The sequence below is a fragment of the Lagenorhynchus albirostris genome, chromosome 2 (assembly GCF_949774975.1).
Source record: "Lagenorhynchus albirostris chromosome 2, mLagAlb1.1, whole genome shotgun sequence".
NCBI lineage: Eukaryota > Metazoa > Chordata > Mammalia > Artiodactyla > Delphinidae > Lagenorhynchus > Lagenorhynchus albirostris.
Window position 1 is genome coordinate 70,663,792 of NC_083096.1, and position 21,834 is coordinate 70,685,625.

At 54.3% G+C, this 21,834-nt stretch overlaps 1 protein-coding gene across 2 annotated transcripts; it reads left to right on the plus strand.

Annotated features, from left to right (window-relative positions):
• Positions 1 to 12,056: 12,056 nt before the first annotated feature.
• On the plus strand, positions 12,057 to 19,146 carry IGSF8 (immunoglobulin superfamily member 8). Of its 2 annotated transcripts, none has more exons than XM_060135340.1 (7): positions 12,057 to 12,296; positions 15,328 to 15,705; positions 16,420 to 16,881; positions 17,212 to 17,619; positions 17,834 to 18,247; positions 18,597 to 18,727; positions 18,889 to 19,146. In XM_060135340.1, the coding sequence occupies exons 1-6, from the start codon at positions 12,245 to 12,247 to the stop codon at positions 18,710 to 18,712; spliced, it is 1,830 nt and encodes a 609-aa protein (XP_059991323.1). In that variant the 5' UTR covers positions 12,057 to 12,244; the 3' UTR covers positions 18,713 to 18,727; positions 18,889 to 19,146. The 2 variants fall into 2 exon arrangements, with proteins under 2 accessions (XP_059991323.1, XP_059991334.1); XM_060135351.1 differs by lacking the exon at positions 12,057 to 12,296 and adding an exon at positions 12,994 to 13,544.
• The last annotated feature ends 2,688 nt before the right edge of the window (positions 19,147 to 21,834 follow it).

A 21,834-nucleotide genomic window follows, 5' to 3' on the forward strand; every position in this document is an offset into this window, starting at 1 on the left:
CCTATGCAGAAGCTGCATGGCAACGTAGTCAGGAACTACCGTGGAGTCAGAATGCCTGGATAAGAAACCCTAATCTACCACTCACTGGACAAAAGTTGCGCTTCTCTGAGCTTCAGTTTCCTTATCAGCTCTAATTCACAGGGTTATTTTGAGAACTCAAATGCTCGATGCATGTTCGCTACTATATTTTCTGCCCTTGCTTTTCCATGTCCTGGTCTTGGGACTGCAGTTTCTTCCTTAGCTGAGTCCAGTCTCCAGCACACTTCCTCCCCAGAGGACAGAGCTCGGCCCTTCCCAGGCTGCCCAGGAAGCCAGGCTGGGTTGTCTGCTGAGGGATGGAAGGTTAGGGGTCTGAAATAAGAGGAGAAGCTTTCTGTCAGCCGTGGATGGTCTGTTTGTCTGTGGAGTGTCAGACAAACTCCAGAGGGGGCAGCAGTGCCCACCGTGGAGGCGATCTGGCCACGAGAGAAAGGACCCAGCTTCCCTCTCTCTCCGTCACCCATTTGCTCCCGCACTTCCTCAATTGCTTGGCACTTATCTGTGGTGCTTCTCCTCCTTGCCAAGCACTGCGCTAGGCATGGGGGCAGAGCAAAGAGAGCCAACGGTGGCCTTGAGCGGCTCGCAGCCAGGATGGAGAGGCAAATATAAAGCAGGCTTGGGACAACAATGCAGAGTGGAAAACACCATCAAAGGGCTGAGGACAGGTGCTGTGGGAGCAGGGGAGGGCACATCAGCATCAGGACCCCAGGCCCGCTCCACGTCCCCGGGGTGAGCTCCTTCACCCTCACCATCCACTCTGTTTCTTTGTTTTTGTAGTCTTTATTTCTGGCTTTGTTTTCCCTTCTCTTTTCCAACAGAGAGCCTTTGGAAAAATTCCACCCTTGTTTCAGTTGGACTAGGGAAAAGGGCATTTGTCTACTCTTTGGCCAGGAGAACCAAGGGGTGCCAGGTTCCCGGAGAGTCCAGGTGTGGACATTGCGGTGCCAGGGCTGTGAGGAGGGGGGCTTGGAGAGCACGCAGCACCGGGGCAGGGAATGGTGACAAGCAGGGACTGCATGCTCCCATACCCTCTTCCCAGAGCTTGCCTCATATCCCCCGTCCTCTGTTCTGACTGGAGGGGAGAGTTAAGGCCCCCGTCCATCTCAGGGAGCCCTGTGAACCCCGCTTTCAGTCCTTTTTCCCCACCCAGTGTGCTTGGAAGGGCTGGGACCCCAGAGGGAGAAGTGAGCCTTTGACATCGGCGGCTCTAGAGGGCTGTGTATGTGTGCGTGTGTGCACGTGTGTGAAATTCCTCTCGCCCATTTCTCCCCCCACCCCATCCTCCATACCACACACACACACACACACACACACATACACACTCCTCTTATTGATTCCTCTTTTCCTGAGCCTCAGCACCGCATTCATTCATCGAACAAATATTTATTAAACACCCATCATGTGCCAGGAGCAGGAGATACACTCGTGGGAAAAGACTGTTATTTCAAGAGGTTGTATAGACACCAGGAGTGCGTGCGTGCGTGTGTGTGTGTGTGTGCGTGCGTGCGTGCACATGTGCGTGTATGAGCAAATGTGTGAGGGTGACGGTAGCAGGAGGGAGAAGAATGTTAGCAGCTTAAGTTCAGGAGACAAACGGCTTGCACCTGCATCCGGATGCTACCATGTGCTAGCCTGGCGGCCTTGGGTAGGGGATATACCCTCTCCAGGCCTCCTGCTCCCATCTGCAAAACAGGTGGCAACAGGACCCAGCCCTCGTAGTTGTTGTGAGGACAGGGCCGAGGGAGGGAGTGCGTGTGTGCAGGGTGCGCAGAGCAGTGCCTGGCGCACAGCAGGTGTTCAGGAAGCATTAGCAATCGCCGGTGCCGCCCCCTCACCTTGCTCAGAGCTGGGTGTGGGCAAACTTGGAACGACCTGTTCTCTAAACCTGTCTCCCGCTCACTGACTCAGAGGCAGTCACCAGGCGCTTACCACCTCCTGCCCCCAGAGTCTCATCTACAACACGCAGCCCACAGACCTCTGTCTAGCCATACCGCTGCCATCTTCTGCCCACTGCCCCACCCCAGCTGCTTGTGATGGGGAAGAAGTGACGTCACACAATGGGAGCTGCCTCAGCCCCATTGCCACGCTCCAGACATATAGGTCTGCACCGGCAGCTCCCTCTCAGCTGGCTGGGAATGGAGGAGAGAGATGCGGGAGCACCTGCGGTGGAGCCCAGGCACACAGCCTTATGGGACCGGGGACCAAAGGACTTGTGGGGGGGGAGGGGCTTCCAGCGGAGAGGGATCCATCCACAGCCTTCCAAAGTGGGCGGCCACTGGCACTAATCCTGGCTTTAGAAATGGCAGGGCTTCCTCCGGAGTCAGGGCTAGGCCAGCAATGGCGTGGTGGGTTCTCTGTTCTTTTTCTTCTTCTTCTTCGTCTTCTCCTCTTTTTGGCCACGCCATGTGGCATGCAGGATCTTAGTTTCCTGACCAGGGACCAAACCTGCACCCCCTGCAGTGGAAGCTCGGAGTCTTCAACACTGTACCGCCAGGGAAGTCTGTGGTTTCCCTGCTCCTGAAGAGATGTGCCGCCCCCTTGGCATAGGCTTTGAGAACTGGGGGAGGAGTGTGGGCTCAGCCAGGCCTAGAGGAGGGTTCAGGGAGTAGATACACACACACACACACACACACACACACACACGATCCCCCATGAGGGTACGGATGCCTGGCTAGGAAGGAAGGAGGGAGAGGGTCTGGTGTGAACGCGTGTGGGTGTGGGAGGTAGCTTTGTGGTTGTGTGAGTGGTTCTGGGTGTGCACGCTGCCTGTGTGTTTCTCTTTTGGTGCACCCAGGTCCCTGTGTCTGCATCTCTGTTTCAGTGTGTCTGCATGAGTTGGATGTCAGGGTAAAGGTAGGTTTTTTGCTCCATCTCTGTCTTGTCTCTTTACTTGAGCCTCTCAGCAAGTCAGCAGAGGGAATTTCCCCTTTTGGGAGGGTGGGAAAATATGGCTCATCGGGGCAGTATGGGTCAAGGCTTTCATAAACACACACAAATCACAGGACATTCTTGTGTGTGATCCTTAGCTCCCCCTAAACTGGGATTTATACACATTTAAGAGAAAGAAAGCCGAGGACTGCGCGTGTGTTTGTGGCTCTGCTGTATGTCTACTGTCTGGTGGGTATGTGTGCTCGCTTCTTGGATGTGTTTGTCACTCTTGTCCCCAAGGCACTGTCCGTATCCATAGAGGGGTGTGTGTCTGCACACACATGCTGGTCCACGTTTGCCTCTAAGAAGCCGTTTAACAGAAGAAGCACTGGCTCCTCAGACAACCCGAGGTTCAAATCTGAGTTTGGACAGTAACTAATCCATTAACTTTGGACACGTTCCTAAACTCCCGTAAGCCTCAGTCTCCCCACAGGGGTGATAATAGCACTCATCTCACGAGGTGCTGGGAGGATTAAATGAGATCATGTTACACACCTGGCACACGTGAGAATATGTCAACAGCCCCATCTGTGAATGTGCCTCTCTGGGAAAAATGTCTCCACGGTTGTGACTCGATTATCCGTTCCTTTAGGGCACAGCGTGGGTCTTATCTTTAAGGACTCAGGACACCTCAGTGCCTTGTATATATTTCATCTTAGGGGAAGTGAGTTAAATAAGCCTGGGAAACATAGGCCCGGTGTCTGATGTATGCCCACCCCTGGTGGTACAAGGAGGGCGAGTTGGCTGGTGATGGCATAGTGACAACAGCCCCCCATGATCACTACCGCCCGCTTCACTCCCATCTCTGCAACCCCAGGCTCCCTCCCTTATGGCTGATGAGGCTGGCCCAAGACTCATGGAAAGGCCGCCTTCCTCCTTTCTCTGCTCACCCCACCGCAGGCAACAGCCTAGGTGCTGGGTAAGCCTGGGTGGAGTTTTTAGGGACCAGATCGGGAGGGTACGGGAGACCTCTCCACTCCAGATGATATATCCCTCCTCTGCAGCATGTGGGTGTGCTGTGTGTCTGTGCATCGCTCTGTTGGGGGTGTGACATCTTTCCGTATGAAGCTTCTCTGTGTTATTGTAGGTACGTGCGTGTGCTACTGTGTGACGCGCCTCTGCCTGGGGTTTGCTCTCCTCCCCCAGTTTTCCCAGTTACATAAGCATCTGAGGGGCTACTCAGGCCTGGGCAATGGGCTCCCCCTGCTGGCAGCCTCTGGAACTTACAACCTGGGGAGGGGCACGTGCAAGAGCGGGTCTCCCAGGGCCTCATGCCCACCGGAGAGGCCAGCCCAGCCCTCAACAGCTGCCTGCCCTCGGCTCCCTCCCAGCCCCAAGCCCTAGGGTGTTCTCTGCTCCTTGAGAGTCCCTCTCATGACCCTCATTCTGGGGGTTGGTTATTACTTGCTTATGGTACAACCCTCTGGCACGACTGTATGTTCCCTGAAGGAAACATTTCTGCCTGTTTGCCACTGCATCTCTAGTGCCCTGCATGAGGTGTGGCCTAATCGGTATTTCTGTGTGTGCGTGTGTGCTTCCACAGCACGTCCATTTTTTGGAAAAATTTTTATTGGAGTATAATTGATTTTAAATGTTGTGTTAGTTTCTGCTGCACAGCAAAGTGAATCAGTTATACACATACATTTATCTACTCTTTTTAAGATTCTTTTCCCATATAGGTCATTACAGAGTATTGAGTAGCGTTTCCTGTGCTATACAGTAGGTCCTCATTAGTCATCTATTTCCAGTCGGTATTTATTCAATGAAAAGGTTATAGGGTGAAGAGGCTTGGGAAGAGAGACAGTGAGGTGAGGGGAGATTTAGAGTTTGGGGGACACATAGGCCTGAGCTCATCATACCTTGGCCACTTAAAAGCTGTGTGGCCTTGGGCAAAATGCTTAACCCCTCTGAACCTCAAGTTTCTCATCTGTTAAATGACACCATCTGGCACAATATGCTGTAAAGACTGGAAGTAATGTCCAAAAAGGCCTTATTGTACAGGCATCTGTGAAATTGAACAAAGGAAACCTAAATCAAAATGGAGTCAGGAAGCCATGAAGGGAGGTCTCTCATGCACTCATTGCTCACCACAGCTTACAGATCCCAGCAGGAAGAAGGAAGTCTTCCTTTTGACCCAGCAACAAGCTGCCTGCCACTTTCAGCCAATGAAAATTCCCTGCCACGGCCTGCCCTCTTCTCCTCCCATTTCTTCTTAAAACCTAGTAAAACTTGACCTTCCCTTTGTCTCCTTGGACTTGCCTGTGGTTCACCATAGTTTGCTTGTCCCGAATTGCAATTCCTGTGCTATTCACGGATAAACTTATTTTGGTTAGTTTAAGACCTTGTTTCATTTTTATTTTGTTTTATTTTTTAACATCTTTATTGGAGTATAATTGCTTTGCAATGGTGTGTTAGTTTCTGCTTTATAACAAAGTGAATCAGCTATATGTATACATATATCCCCATATCTCCTCCCTCTTGTATCTCTCTCTCACCCTCCCTATCCCACCCCTCTAGGTGGTCACAGAGCACTGAGCTGATCTCCCTGTGCTATGCAGCTGCTTCCCACTAGCTATCTATTTTACATTTGGTAGTATGTATGTATGTATGTATTTTACATACATGTATGTATGTATTTTACATTTGGTAGTATATATGTCCATGCCACTCTCTCACTTTGTCCCAGCTTACCCTTCTCCCTTCCCATGTCCTCAAGTCCATTTTCTACGTCTGCATTTTTATTCCTGTCCTGCCCCTAGGTTCTTCATAACCTTTTTTTTTTTTAGATTCCATATATATATGTGTTAGCATACGGTATTTGTCTTTCTCTTTCTGACTTACTTCACTCTGTATGACAGACTCTATGTCCACCTCACTACAAATAACTCAATTTCGTTTCTTTTTATGGCTGAGTAATATTCCATTGTATATATGTGCCACATCTTCTTTATCCATTCATCTGTCGATGAATACTTAGGTTGCTTCCATGTCCTGGTTTTTGTAAATACTGTTTCATCTTTAATGGTGACATTTCATGACAACCATTAAGGGATCTGAAGGCGATGAAGCCCCCTGGTACTGCATGCCCTCTGCTCCTGTGAGATGTCTTCTTAGCGGTTCACAAGCCTCCTCTCAGATTCGAGCTCCCTCTTTTTGGCTGAGCTCTCTGACTTTACTCAGGATCTGTTTTCCTGAAGGCATTGTCCTTTTGGTGAGTACTTGTTTGTTCTTCTGAACTTCTAAGTTAACATTATGGGATCCCACAAACACTCTCAGGATGGCCCTTCCTTTGGGACCCTGGCCCATTCTGTGTTTAAAAACTATGGTCCCGGGCTTCCCTGGTGGCGCAGTGGTTGAGAGTCCGCCTGCCGATGCAGGGGACGTGGCTTCGTGCCCTGGTCTGGGAAGATCCCACATGCCGCAGAGCGGCTGGGCCCGTGAGCCATGGCCGCTGAGCCTGCGCGTCCGGAGCCTGTGCTCCGCAACGGGAGAGGCCACAACAGTGAGAGGCCCGTGTACCGCAAAACAAACAAACAAACAAAAAAAACTATGGTCCCTCCTCACTTGCATTTTTAATGAAATGGACTGACCTAACCAAAGGTAATTTAGAACTTCAGTGGCCATTATGGCGAAGCTTCAATCTCCCCAAATTTGTTTCTCTCAGAACCAAACTTGAGGACCAAAACTCTAAAATACAACAAATTGAATGGGATACGTATTTCAGTTGACATCTTGAGGCTTTACAAAAAAACCTTTCTAAATTGACAGGGGTGAATAAACCATTACAAGAAGATTAAAACGCATTGGAAGACTCTTCATCCTCTTCCCCTACTGCACTTACTCCACCTCCTTTGTACCCACCACATCCTCATTCCAACCCTTCCAGTGAATTTCCATTTTTCTCCAAACCTCTCCCTATTTTCTCTTCATCCGAACCTCTTAGAACCTGCTCCTTTAAAATCAGTCCCTCTGAGGATCCTATTGCTAAGCCCCCAATTTCCTATGTCCTGTAGACTAAGGCCAAACTAAAAGACATAGTCAAGGATTTTCCTAGAGCTACTGAAGATCCTTATAGATTTTGCAGAGACGTTTAATACAGTTACCCAGATTTACCAGTCAGGTTCCTCAGATATATACCAGCTAGTTCACACGCTTGTTGGCAAAGGCCAAGCCCAGCATTGAATGAAAACAGCTACTTGGGATAATCCTGGAAAATCTCTAGAACTGCAAATGAGAGACCTACCCCCTGCCTTGTTATAGGATCAGGCTGGGCAGTTGCTAAATGACTTCACCTGGAAATCCCAAAAACCTGTGAACTGGAATAAGATTCAGGCTTACACTCAGAAACCCAGTGAACCTGTGCACAACTATGACGGTCAACTCCAAATGTTTTGGAGATTTCTGGTCTCCCTCTGGATGTCCAATCCAATTGGGTAGGCTTCAAATCTGTGTTCATGAATGGGCTAAACCAGGACTTTTCTCTCTTGGTTAAGAGAGCCAGAATAGAATGGGAAACCATGTCCACTGCAGACTTAGTTTGGCAAACTAATTAGCCTGCAGCCTAGATGATTATACTAAGAAAAAGACCATTAAAATCCTTAATCTCTAGCTTCAGCAGATGGAGGCCTTTAAGCAAAATCTCCCCAGCCTGTTGTTACTGTAAGAAGTCAGGACACTATAAAAAAGGCTGCTATAAACTAAATGGTCCAGGAGTCTTCAGTTACTCAACCAATCTTTCCAATGTCCTTCCACATCCCAATGGTGGGACTCTGAGGAATCACAGGGGCTTTCCCCAACCCTTTTCCAGGCTGGGAATGACTTTCCACTGGGGCTACTATTAAAGAGGCCCTGCTTCAGAATACTAAAATGATTCATATAGTGGGGATCTCTGATAAACTTCAACAAGTCAAGAGAAAAAAACCATTGCATCAAAAATGCTTAGTGCCCTTTGAACAAGACTGAACAGATTGGTGATGACAAAGTGAGAGAGCAGGTTGACACACTGTTGAAAGTGCTGCATGTCGTGAATTTTAACACCAGTGTGCAGACTTTAAAGTTGCTTTCCCAAGTAATGAATTCTCAGCAGATGATAGCAGACCAATATTAGGCAGCATTGCATAGGAAGATGTTGGATCCAGGGATGATGTTTATTCCTAAAATACAACTCAGAAAAATCTGTCCTCACTGCTCCTAGGCACTTTACGTTGCCTGATGGACCATGTGAGCCTTGGCAAATGGATTTCATACAGCTTCCCCCACCTCACGGGCGTAAATATGTCTCGGCAACGATTTGCGTGTTTTCTTTCTGGACTGAAGCTTCTCCATGTAGACAGGCTACTGACTCCTCCGTGGCTAAGAAGCTATTGGAAAAGATCATTCCTACCTGAGGGAACCGCCCCCAAACTTCATAGCGTTAGGGGAACCCACTTTACTCGTCAAGTGTGACAGGAAGTCTGTGCCATATGGCCAGTTCTACAACGTTTTCACCGCAGTTATCACTCCCAGTCTCCAGGACTAGTCGAATGTACCAATGGCATCATCAAAACCCAACAGGAAAAATCTGTAGAGACCCTTCAAATACCCTGGCCAAAAGCATTGCCATTGGTCCTTCTGAACCTTAGGGCCACTCCTTTAGGAACCCACAAACTATGCTTAACCGTATATTAGAACAATCTTTCCATGGCATGCTCCCAGGACATGAAGATCTTAAGCACCATACCCTACAACCTGGAGAGTTGTCTATTGGAAAAGACATCACACTCTTCAACCCCATTGGAAAGGTCACTATCAGGTATTGTTAACCAACCCTTGTGCCACGAAACTCCAAGGAATAGGCTCTTGGATCCATATATCACACGGGACCTACGTCCCAACTGGTGACCTAAAAGTAAAGATTTGCAAGAATTGAAGCATACAGTAGCTTAAGGAAACAGCTTTCCCATGATGACCGGCCTGTATATCTTTTCCTTACTCTTACTTCTTGCCTTATCTTCTCCCACTCTTTCTCGGAAAGACAATGCTCTTACCCATATTTCCTAATCCATTGCCAAAGGGGGAAACCTTCTGACTGTTGAATATGTTACCAGAAACCTCGATATGTCCATGACAGTGGTGACCCTCTGGTATTAAGTCTGCTTGATGTAATGAAATAACCCCTCTCTTTGCAGCCTTTAGGGACAAAATCCACAGAACAGAATGGTTTCTTCTTAAATATTCCCCAAACGTCATTGACCCTTGGCTCTAAAGGACCCACTGGTAAATTCCAGTTAGTGGCACTGTTAATAAGTCTTATGTGCACCCCCTGGCTTTAGCCTTGTCTGTGGCAAATGAAACTCTCAATGAGCCTATGAATGTTTGGACAGCTGGTAAATGGGAGGCCAGTGTTTACTGGGATATTTAACCATCCCTGTTAATATCTATAATAAATCTGAAGCTTCCCACTGATCTTCCCCATTATATCTTTGTAAGCATCTTAAATGGGAACTAACTGGGGCATACATGACTCCGGGCTTGCCTCCATAGCGAGACGCTTTCCCCCTTGGGTCAAAGTTCCAATGAGAATATGAACATAAATCTCTCCCTAACATTAGAAGAGCTAGCTGATTCTGCAGCCTAACAATGATCACTTGATTCCTTGGCTAAAGTAGTTGTAGACAAGCAATAGCCTTGATTTTGAACCAGGTGGCATTAGCATATACCACCTGTTGCATATGGGTAAACGCCTCTGGAGAAGTAGGAACTCAATTATACGAGAACAGGGAACAAGTGCACTTGCTAGTTGACTACTTTAGGATCATGACTTAAAGCCATCATACAAACAAAGTCATATTACTTTTAATTTGCTTTGTATAATCTTAAATTTTTGCACCTTTGCCTGCCCAACCTCTGCAGAAACTATGCACCAAACAGAATGTTGACTCAACACAATGCTTTCAAGGAAAGATTTTGATCAAAAGGGGAAAATGTGAAAATGAACAAAGGAAACCTAAATCAAAATGGAGTCAGGAAGCCATGAAGAGAGGGCTCTCACACACAAATCACTCACTGCAGCTTACAGATCACAGCAGGAAGAAGGGTTTCCTTCTGACTCAGCAACAACAAGCTGCTCACCAGTTGCAGCTAACAAAAAAGAAAACTGCCACAGCCCTATCCAGTTTCCTCCTAAAACCTAATGAAAGCTGACCTTCCCTTTGTCTCCTCTGACATGCCTATGGTTCACCATAGTTTGTTTCTCTCAAATTGTAATTCCTCTGCTATTCCTGAATAAACTCATTTTGGCTAGCTTAAGACCTTGTTATTTTTAAGATCAACACATCCCATAAACTGCATCTATGATGATGATGATGATGATGATGATGTTTGGCAACATCTCTCATCTCTCAAGCATCAGGAAGGTATCATGTTCACTCCTCTCCCCAATAAAGGGAGAGTGGCTTTCCTCCAAAAGCTTCCCTATACATTTCAGTTTTCACACAGCTCAATCTGGCCTGTGGATGAATTTAGATGGAATGAATCTGGAGATATCAGGCTGTGGATATGACAAAGTAGGAGGAAAAAGGCACCCTGCTGCCCTGTTCCTGGGCCAGAACTGGAAGTATTGAGAGGGGAGGGTTGGACCTCTGATTCCCTCAACTGTCCCCAGCGTTCTGTCTCAGAATTTCTCCAGTCTCTCCAGGGTTCCTGAATGTGGCTTCAACTGAGCACCTCCTCTGATCTAGCCACTGTGCCAGGCTCTGGGAAGACAAAGTCAAGGAATGTCTGGTCTGGCCTGTGTCACTTCCCCTCTCTGGGCCTCCATTCTCTCCTCTGTAAAAGGGAGTGAGGAGTGAGTGGGGGGGTTGGGGGAATGAGTGGGGACTGATGGAAATTTGAGGATGAAGGTGCTAGCTGAGCTCTGGGGTCACCTCCTACGGATGGCCACTCTGACAGGCTTAGCTTTGCAGACCTGGCTGTCCCTTTGCCTGGTTCTAGCTCCACCCTTCCAGCTCCTCCCCACTCCCCACACTCTCCATAGTTGAGAAAGAAACAGAGTGCCTAGGAAAGGTGCCTTTTCCTGTCTCCAACCTCCAGGGCACACCCCACCCCTCCCAGTGCAGAGTGTTGTCCACTTCTCCTCACTGGAACTAGAGACTCCTTCACCTAAACCCAGCCTCACCCTTTCCTTAGGTCCTAACTAAACCTCTTAGCAAAGAGTTTAAATAATTTATCCCCCGGTCCCATCTCCTATTTAGTGTATTCTGTGCCAAGCTCTTTCTGTACATTATCTCAATTAACGTCACAAAAATCCTTTGGGATGGATGTCATCCACCTCAATTTGCCAACAAGAAAACAGGTTGGAGGAGGTTAAGCAAGTTGACCAGGATCGCCAACCAGGAAGTGACAGCATCCAAACGGCCCAGCCTCCTAACTCACTTCTTCTGGTTCTGCCCCGAGGGGGTGGCAAACAGGTCTCCAGTGACATTGCAGAGCCCTAAAGCGCCCTTCAGACCAGATCCTCCTCGTTCCTTAACTCCTAGATCCCGCCCTTTCCCACTTCAGCAGGGTTTGCGGCAAGGCCTAGAGGCCTAGAGCAAATGGCTGGATTCAAAGTGAGAAGCCACAGTCACCTCGCCGACTCCAGGGCCCTTGCACCCAACTCTCAAGGAAAAGCTGGAAGGTGCAGGGTACCTGTGCCCTCCGCGGAGCAGCCGGGGATTTGGCCAAGACCAGGTGCAGCCCGCCCCCGGACCGGGGTCGGGGCGGAGACAGGGCTGAGGGGGCGGGCCCGGGTGGGGGTCGGGGCGGATCCGGGTACCGAAGAGGGGGCGGGGCTAGGGCTGGAGTCCGGGTGGAGCCTGGAGCAGGGTCGGGGGGAGCCGGGACCAAGGTCCAGGACCCCGTTGGGGCACACCCGGGGACCTGAGCAGGGCCAAGGTCTGGAGGGGTCAGGGCGGAGTTGGGGACCAGAGTGGGGCCGGGGCCGGGGCCGGGAGCCCAGGGCGGGGGCGGGGCCTGGGTAAGGCGGGGCGGGAATGGTCTTCCGAGTTGCCAAGGCGGGAGGGAAAACAGAGGCGGAGGAGAGGAGGAGGGGAGAAGGGAGGAGGGAGGAGGGCAGGGGGAAGAGGGCAGAGGGAAGAGGGCCGTGACTTGGCAGCTCCAGCTTCGCTCCGCTTCGCTCCGCGCACCCACGCCTCGCTGTCCCGCTTCGTGCCCCCCACCCGGGCATGCGCCCCCCGAACCCCCGGCCACCCAGAGCCCGCGCCGCCCCCCAGAGCCTTCGCAGAGCCGGCTGCGCAGGATGGGCGCCCTCGGTCCCAAGCCGCCGCCGCTGCTGCTGCTGTTAATCCTGGGTAAGCCCGGCTCTGGCTCCCAGCCCCGCCGGCAGGTGCCTGCCACCTGGTGACCAGCCCTGCCCTCCTCCTCAGCATTTCGGAGCCCCTCGCACCCCCTTCTCCGTCAGGGGCTCCCCCAGCCTCCCCGGGCCTGGCGCCCAGCTGCTGTCTGTGGCCGCGCTCCGAGCCAGTCTTGGGGCGGGCGGGGGTGGGGTAGCGGTGAAGGCTCCCCAGTTCTAGGCCCCTGGCTGGGGCACAGTGAGGACCCACCGGATGTCGCCCCCAGGAACCGCCAGGCCCCACTTCTCAGCCGGCACACTCAGGTCCTGAGGTCGCTGCGCACAAATGCTGCGACTCCTCTCTGCCTCACTTAGCTTAAGGCCCGGCCTTGGGTGCTCGCCCTGGTGGGCAGTGCCTGTCCATCTTTATAATTGCCCAAGTTGGCTGGAGGCCCAGGGGCCGGTTCTGCCCACAATCTTTGAAGTACGTCTACCCTAACTGCACCCCCCTACCACCCTCCTTCATCATCTGAAGTTGGAGGCAGTTCCAGCTCCATCCTGGTCTGGGTCTTTCCCCCGCTTTCCCTGGTTGTCACACCCCCTTAGTCCCAGCTTCCCTGCCTCAGGAGAAACCAGGCTCCGTGGAGACCGATGCTGAGCTCTCCAAGCACCCTGTACCTGTTGTGGTGGGTGTTCCGGGCCACCGCTGCATGGATGCATGAGGACCGTGACGGTGGAAATGTTTTTGGCGTGAATGGGAGGGCTCCCTGTAGGGATGGTCTGGGGAGGAGTATGGTATCGAGGCAGTGAGACTGCCAGTACAGATGCTCAGGAGACGGAAACCCTTGAAATAAGAATACAGGGTGGTGAGGGGGTGGCTTTGGTGCCAGGATTTGGAGCTGCCATAGTTAAGGCAGAGGCTGACGTAGCCCCAGCCGCCTGTTTCTAGACCAGAGCTCCATCGTGGTGCCAAGGAGCCTCCCTGTGCTGCATAGGTCCCTGGGCCCTGGGGGACTAGAATGAGTCCTCTCCTTGGGGCCCTGGGTGGGAGGCAGGAGGATATACAGAGGAAGGAGCTGTGAGGCCTGGCTGCCTAGTACTTGGCCCTTTTTCCCCAGTGGGCAGCGTGGAGCAGAGAGGAGCCCAGGGTAAATCTGGTGCAAAGAGATAGAAGAGCTTGCCGAGATGTGAGCGCCCTGGGTGTAGGTGCTTAACTTTCATTTTGAAGATGAGGAAATGAAGTCACTTGCCCCAGAGAACATATCTAGTGAGTGTTGGGGCTTGGATTTGAAACCACTCCCATGTGACTCCAAAGCTGGTCTCTTTGCTCTCCTTTCCCTCTCCGCTAACACAGAGGAGGGGACCTGGCTGGGGAGAGAGCTGCCTGGCAGCTGGTTTCCCAAGGCAGTGGGGGTGACTTTCCCATGGGGCTCTCCAAGCATCAGCGTTTGTGGAGCCAGGAAGATGGGAGGGGGCCCTCCTGAGCAGAGTCTGCCCGGAGCCCAGGGAAGGTGTCAGCTCGCTTGTCTCCGCCATCGCTCTGATTATGAAACAGCCTCGGGCAGAGCCCTGCTGAGACACAGGCTCACTCACTGTCAGGGTGGAAGCTCTTAGCTCTCTTCCAGAAACTGAGGCCTGGGAGTGGAAGGGGCTGGTCCAAGCGGTACAGCTGGGGATGGGGATGGGGCTGGGGCTGGAACCCGACCTCCTGATCCCAGCCTGTGCTCTAACCGAGCAACCACAAGTTTTCCCTCTGACTCAGCCGCAGGAAGAAGGGAAAGGTAAGGGTAGTGCTTCTGGAGGAGCTGGAGGACAGTTTGACTACAGATTAGGTGTTTTCCTCCAGCCGGTTATGCCCCTGGGACATTCTGGTTGGTGAGGTCAGTGCCCTCAGGCCTCTCCTTGGAGTTCCCCATGCCTCTCTGGCTTTGTCCCTCTGCAGGGGCGTGTGGAAGCTAGCCAAGGATAGTAGGAACGTGGCCAAGACATTATACTTCTTGTACCTTAACTTTCTCATCTGTAAAGTGGAGGCAGAGGGCTGACCCAGCCCTTCTTACATTCTGAGGTTCTGTGATCTGGGGCTGTGGAAGGATGGAAGGAGAGAAGGAAGAAGCTGAGCCCTCCAAGGCCACCGGGAGTATCTGCGAGGGCAGGGTAGGGGTGAGGGTGGGGTGAAGAATTTTGGCCTCTTTGAGGAGAGAAAGATGGGAAGGGGCAGCTGGGGGGTTATTGCCGCCCTACTGAAAGGGAGCGGGGATGTAAATAAATGCACGCCATATGCAAATGAAGGCTTCTGTTAGGGAGTTGGAGGGGGTGGGGTGAGGGTTGTTTGTCAGCTGGGCCTGCCCGGGAAGATTGGCAGGCACTGGTGGGGGAGGGGAGCTTCTGCCTCCAGAGGCAAAGGGCAGAGGCTGGTTCTTGCCCCATGAGCCTCAGCTGCCTCGGCAGCGCTGTGGGGCAGAGGAGCAGTGAGCTCATGGCACAGCTGGAGTGGGGAGGGATTGTGTGGTGAGAACTGACTGGGCCTGTGCTCTGTCCTGCTCGGGCCACTGGCTCCATTGTCTGGAGTCCCCTGGCCCAGGTGACACAGCTGAGCGAACCAGCCCTTCTGATCAAGATTTGGCCAGCTCCCTTCAAACAAAGGAGGGGGACGTGTGGTCTCAGGATCCCTTAGCTAGAAGGCTCAGCTGGCATAAACGTGGGGAGACGGGGTGGAGGGGGAATTAAGGCACAGCCGGAATCGGGAATGGTTAAATCAGGAAGCAGATACACTCCTTTCTGACCTTAGATGCTCTGCTTCTGGCCTGCCAGTAATGGGGTGTTTCTGGGGTCTGAGGCAAACCTGGCTCTATACCACCACCTCCTTGAGACCCAGGTGTCTTACCTCCCAGCATCCTTTGCCTGTTCTCGGAACAGGGCCCAAGTGTACACCAACTTCCCTCAGGTGTCCTTTCCTTTCACAAGCAGAGGTCAAGAGTGATGCGGGGGTGGGGGTGGGGGGCTGCAGTAGGGACCCAGGCATCCCTAACTTCTCCTGTCCTTCCCTATAGGAGTCGGGTGCTGTGCCCGGGAGGTGCTAGTCCCTCAGGGGCCCCTGTATCGCGTGGCTGGCACAGCCATCTCCATCTCCTGCAATGTCACTGGCTACGAGGGCCCTGCCCAGCAGGACTTCGAGTGGTTCCTGTACAGGCCTGAGGCCCCAGAGGCTGCCCTGGGCATTGTCAGTACCAGGGATACCCGATTCTCCTATGCTGTCTTTGGGCCCCGAGTGGCAGCTGGTGAGGTACAGGTGCAGCGACTGCAGGGTGATGCCGTGGTGCTCAAGATTGCCCGCCTGCAGGCCCAGGATGCTGGCATTTACGAGTGCTACACACCCTCCACTGATGCCCACTACCTGGGCAGCTACAGCGGCAAAGTGGAACTGAGAGGTACTGGGCCCTGGGATGGGGTCAGGGCCGTGCCCTCCCAAAAGGCAGAAAGTCAGGGCCAGCAGGGACCTAAGAGGAACCTGAGGCCCAACGAGGTTAAGTGACTTGCATGAAGTCACCCAACAAGTTAGTGGCTGGCCTGAGACTCTAACCCAGAACTCTGGGTTAACTCTCTTCATTCCAGTCCACCGCTCTTATTCTGTCAAGCTACTTCCTGGGAGAGGAGAAGTGTCCCTAAGCTCTCCAGCCCCTTTCCATTCCCTGATAGGGTAGGGGAGCCTGACAGGGTGAACAGACTCCATTCCTGGAGATTCCAGGATCCAGATCTGGGGGAGTGGGGGTGGCGGGGGAAATAGAGGCAGGGTAGGAGGAGTGAGACCACATGACATTCTTGCTCTCAAGTTTGTCTTCTGAGAAGGAAGACCACTCAGAAGAGCCACTCTTCTGAGTATTTCAAACAGGGGTCAGTCTCAAACATAAGGGTCAGTAGGCGATGGGCTGGTTCTATGAAATTCAACAAGTATTGAGTGCCTGTTGTGTGCCCAGCACTGTGCTTGGCACCATTGGGTTACAGAAGAAATAATACAGCATGAAGTCTCTGCCTTCTAGGAGCTCACAGTCTATTTAGGGAAATAGGTTGTAGGTAGGAAACAGTACCAAGGGTTAGTTACTGTACAGCTCCCAGCCCTCCCTCACTCCAGCTGTTCTCTCCAGTTCTTCCAGATATGCTGCAGGTGTCTGCTGCCCCCCCAGGGCCCCGGGGCCGTCAGGCCCCAGCTTCACCCCCTCGCCTGATGGTGCACGAGGGGCAGGAGCTGGCACTGGGCTGCCTGGCACGGACGAGCACGGAGAAGCACACACACCTGGCCGTGTCCTTTGGGCGAGCTGTGCCCGAGGCGCCAGTGGGGCGAGCAACTCTGCAGGAAGTGGTGGGACTCCGGCCCGACATGGCCGTGGAGGCCGGAGCTCCCTATGCTGAGCGGCTGGCGGCAGGGGAGCTGCGGCTGGGCAAGGAGGGGACTGAGCGCTACCGCATGGTGGTGGGGGGCGCCCAGGCGGACGACGCAGGCACCTACCACTGCACTGCCGCTGAGTGGATTCAGGATCCCGACGGCAGCTGGGCCCAGATTGCGGAGAAGAGGGCTGTCCTGGCCCATGTGGACGTGCAGACGCTGTGTGAGTGCCACGCGTCCCACGGTGCCAGCTGGGAGCCTTGGTAGCTCAGGAGGCACCATGGGCACTAGATGGCCATCGTCTGACTCCAGGGAGCCCACCTCCCCTAGAGTGAAGTCCCGTTAGTATCGCTTCCTGTCAGCACCTGTACCCATGACGGGCTTTCTCTGCTCAGAAATTGGGTGTGGGGATGGGAGGGCCATGGCTGAGGGGTGAGAGCCAGGCCCCTGGGTGGCAAAGACGGGTGGCCTCGAAGTTGCTGCTGTCAAGGAAGGACAGGTGCTCTGTGCCCTCTCCTGCCTCCCTGACACCCCTTCCCCTCCTGTGTTTCAGCCAGCCAGCTGGCAGTGACAGTGGGGCCTGGGGAACGTCGGATCGGCCCAGGGGAGCCCTTGGAGCTGCTGTGCAATGTGTCAGGGGCCCTGCCCCCAACGGGCCGTCATGCCGCCTACTCCGTGGGCTGGGAGATGGCACCTGCGGGGGCACCTGGGCCCGGCCGCCTGGTTGCCCAGCTGGACACGGAGGGTGTGGGCAGCCTGGGCCCTGGCTACGAGGGCCGGCACATTGCCATGGAGAAGGTGGCTTCCAGAACCTACCGGCTACGGCTGGAGGCTGCCCGGCCCGGGGATGCGGGTACCTACCGCTGCCTCGCCAAGGCCTATGTCCGAGGGTCTGGGGCCCGGCTTCGGGAAGCCGCCAGTGCCCGCTCCCGGCCCCTCCCCGTGCACGTGCGTGAGGAAGGTGAGAGGGGGCGGGTTGGCCCTGGACAGGATATGGGGTCTGCAGAACCTTTCCCTTCTGTTTCTGTGCCTCTCTCCCTCTCCATCGGCTGCCTCCGTGTCTCAGTCTCACACTCCTCTTCTAAGATTGTGGGAACACCCGGAGTTTCTGGGGTGTTGCTTGGACAGCAGTCCTAACCCCATGCCCCTTTCACCTTCTGACTTTTGTTCTGCAGGTGTGGTGCTGGAGGCTGTGGCCTGGCTAGTGGGAGGCACAGTGTACCGCGGGGAGACGGCCTCCCTGCTCTGCAACATCTCCGTGCGGGGCGGCCCCCCCGGGCTGCGGCTGGCTGCCAGCTGGTGGGTGGAGAGGCTGGAGGACGGGGAGCTGAGCTCTGCCCCTGCCCAGCTGGTGGGTGGCGTGGGCCAGGACGGTGTGGCAGAGCTGGGGGTCCGGCCCGGAGGAGGCCCCGTCAGCGTGGAGCTGGTGGGGCCCCGAAGCCATCGGCTGAGACTGCACGGCTTGGGGCCCGAGGACGAAGGCGTGTACCACTGTGCCCCCAGCGCCTGGGTGCAGCACGCTGACTACAGCTGGTACCAGGCGGGCAGTGCCCGCTCAGGGCCTGTCACGGTCTACCCGTACACACATGGTGAGCGGTGCCCCCCTTGCTCATGCGCCCCCAGCCCCCCTCACCCCCATGCTCTTGTTCTCCTTTTTGCATCTCATCCTCCTGCCAGTGGTCCCTCTGGTTCCTCTTTCTCTTCCTCTTTGCTTCACGCGGAAAGTCTGAAAGTCCAGCTTTCAGCCCTTCAGTGCTCGCTGCCCCGGTGTCCTGGTGGTAGGGGCTGGCTTGAGTGCAGAGCGGGCAGGGAGCAGGCGGGGGAAAGCTGTGTGGGAACGGGAGGAGGTGGTGTGGACAGCCTGACCGAGAAGGTCCTGGCACGTGGGTGGAGGGCAGTGACACCCCGGACTGAACACAGCCATCCTCTCTCGCCCAGCCCTGGACACCCTGTTTGTGCCCCTGCTGGTGGGTGCAGGGCTTGCCCTAGCCATCGGAGCCACCATCCTGGGCTCCATCACCTGCTGCTTCATGAAGAGGCTGCAGAAACGGTGATCCCTCACACCCCAGGTGAGGGGCAAGGACCCCCATCCCCATCCCTGTCTTCCCTAGTCCTGAGATGAGCAGCTCCCTCCCTGGTCCCAGCTGGAGAAGGAGAAGCCCCTCTCAGCTCTGCGGGCCAGGGCCAGGAGGAATTCACACTTTCCACGTGCATTCTCCCGTTCCTGCAGGTGTGACTATCTTCCAGCCCAGCCGCAAGCCCGCCTCTGGTGTCTGAATACCCTCTCCCTCTGCCTGCCCTTCCTTTAATTTATTTGACCTACTCCCACCCAGAGTGGGGGACACGGCCCCCATGCCCCACTCCTTCCTTCCCAAGCTCCTCCCTCTGGCCTTCTGTTCATGATCTCATACATAGCCCAAAGGGAGGCCGTTCCCTGTCCTAGAATTAGTTTTTCTAAAATGTGAATAAACTTGTTTTATAAAATCCAGGGCTGGCTGTGTCTTCCCCGCTATGAGGCTCTAAGAGGCAGGGGCGCGTGGCAGGTGGGCTACTGGGGGCTGACAGCCTCTTCTGGACGACCTGCACCTCTCTTCCCCCCCAGAAACACCATCTGGCCTCCGTGGGCCGTGCCACCTACCCCGGGAGGGGAAACCTGGGTCCCATCTGCTGTCTGAGCTGTCAGTGCAGAGCCAGTTCCTGTTGGGATTCCTCCTTGGGGTGGGGAGAGAGAAAGGGGGATGAGTTCCAGTTGAGCACGGCCTCTGCCCCTAGACTTCTCCCAGGTTGCAGGGCAGGGTCTTCCAGGGCCCGGTGCCCTTTTCTGAGTCCCCACGCTATTCTGCAGTCTCATTCTCTCCGTCAGGCTGATCTTGGACCTGACTCCTCCCCCCAGGCCCTGGGGCCTCAGCCTTTCTCCCCCTGATCTCCATTATTCTGCCTGACAGCAGCAGAATGGAAGGCCCAGGACACAGCCACCTAGGCGACGGGGACGCCAGCAGTCAGAGGGGCCCCTGCACACACCCGCCCCACCACCTGCGCGCAAGCCCCCTTGCTTCACCCGTCCTCCCGTGCCCCCGGGGCTCCCTGCATTTGTCTCTGCCTAAGGATTCTCGGATCCTAGAATTCTTAGCTGCACTGCACCTCGAGAGGCACGCAGTCTACCTCTTTCAACTCAGTGATTTAAACATTTATTGAGCATTACCAGTTTACCAAGTGTTGTTTTTACAGATAGGGAAACTGAGGCCCAGAGAAGTGATGCGACTTGCCCAGAGTCATAGAACTAATTCGTGACAGTGTCAGGCCTAGAACCCAGGTCCCCAGACTCCTTGCACTGCACACAGTGGGGCCCTGAGTGGTCGCTGAGTGGCAAGGAGAGGGGTGGCGGGGTCTCAATGCCTTCCATCCAGCCTCAGTTCCTCTACGGTGGGTTCACTTGCAATGGGTGAACTACCGCGTGAGTGAGTGTGGACACCCAGAGCCCGCTCCCTCCTGTCCAGACTCTAGATGTTTCAGCAAATTAAACCAGAACTGCTTCTTACCCCCATGCCCCAACATTTGTTCTTTGGGAACAGCCAGCACCAGTGTTCAGGGACCTCATCTTTGGGTGATAGTGACCCAAGTCACCCTGTGACCTGAGGCAAAGATGTTCTCTCCGAGCGGACCCAAGCTGGCGTGGGCTCCCTCCACAGCCCCCTCTCCTGCTTCCAGGAGGCACAGCATCCCCCAGGACCCCAGCTTCCCAGCCTGGAATGCAGCACACTGGGGTGCTTCCCTGCAAGGGGCTCAGACTTTTGTTAAAGAACAGGAATGGGGTGCAGCCCGGGCCAAGGGCTGGAGGTCACTGCTGGGCCCGTGTGGTGGGAGGGTGTGTCTGCCTGTGTGCACACATCTCTCCCAGAGGCAGGTCCCCCTACCTCTGCCCCTTCTCGACTCGCCATTGCTCCTCCTTCACAATCCTGGGGTGGGGGGTGTCCCTGGTGACCGCGATGACACCAGGAAGGGGGTACACGTGGCGTGGGAACACCTCTCCAGGGGCTCCTGCCCCAGCTGGGCAGACGGCAGGTCACAGTCACATCCAGACATTTGGACTCTCGCTTCTCTCTCTCACATCTCCCACATTTAATCCTGCCTCTTAAGTCCTACGTGGGATTCTCTCCTTTGCCACAGATGCCCTTCCTACTTCAGCTCAGCACCACCCTGGCAGCACTTCCCCTGAAGCCTTCCGACTGCTCTGTCCCATCTATCTTGCCTACTCATCTTGCCCAAACACCATCTCTAGCTTGTCACAGCCCTATTTCCACTGACGGGCGAGTCCCTAGGCCCAGAGTCGGACTCTTCAGCCTTGGTTTCACGGTCTCCTTTCCCCTCACCGCAGTTCTCCATGCCCATTATATTTCAGTCTCCTCCCCAAGGACCCTCAGCTACTCCTCAGCTTGACGCCCACCTCCTGACAGGACCCCCAAGTCTGCTTAGGGAAGGGCTTCTCGGAGCGTGGTCCCTGTTCCAGCAGCGTCAGCAGGACCTGGGACTTGTTAGAAATGCAAAGTTTTGGTCTCTACTGTAGACCCATTAAGTCAGAAACTCTGGGAGTGGGACTCAGCCATATGTGCTCCCAAGCCCTCCAGGGGACCCTGATGCCCACCCAAGTTCGTGACTGCTGGCTCAGGTCACTCTCCAGGCCTGACGCAATCCCTGACGCAATCCCTGACGCAACTCTGATTACCAAGCCCTTCCCCCCGTGCTCGGAGAGGCCGCCCAGGTTCTCAGTTTGAAACAGCTGCCACAGGCGTATTTCTCTGTTTTCCCCACGTGTACTGTATTCCCAGAATAGGAATCGGGTCTCTGACTGTCCTCCCCACACATGCCCGGGTCAGTGCTCTGGACCCAACGGGCACCCAGTGAACCACGTGAAGGACTCCCTCTCACTGTGCCCTAAGACCGATTCTGCTTTCCTGAGGACCCCGTGTCCCAGCTCTAGTGAACTCATGTTTCTCCATCTCTCCCCGGCCCTTCTTCCTCCTCAGAACCTCTCTATCCCCTCCCACCCCTGCAGTGGTACTCACGAGACCTCACTTCACTGTCAGAAAATAGCCATCCCTTGTTCCCCTTTCCTAGGCCCTGCCCCAGGGCCCCAGCTCTGGCATCTCCCCCATCGCCGGTTTCCCTGCACACATGG

Excerpts from the sequence above, each read along its gene's own strand:
- IGSF8 (XM_060135340.1), top strand. The coding sequence starts at position 12,245 with ATGGGCGCCCTCGGTCCCAAGCCGCCGCCGCTGCTGCTGCTGTTAATC. Across the intron at positions 16,882-17,211 it reads TGTGGACGTGCAGACGCTGT|CCAGCCAGCTGGCAGTGACA; the intron begins GTGAGTGCCACG and ends CCTGTGTTTCAG. Across the intron at positions 17,620-17,833 it reads CGTGCACGTGCGTGAGGAAG|GTGTGGTGCTGGAGGCTGTG; the intron begins GTGAGAGGGGGC and ends TTTGTTCTGCAG.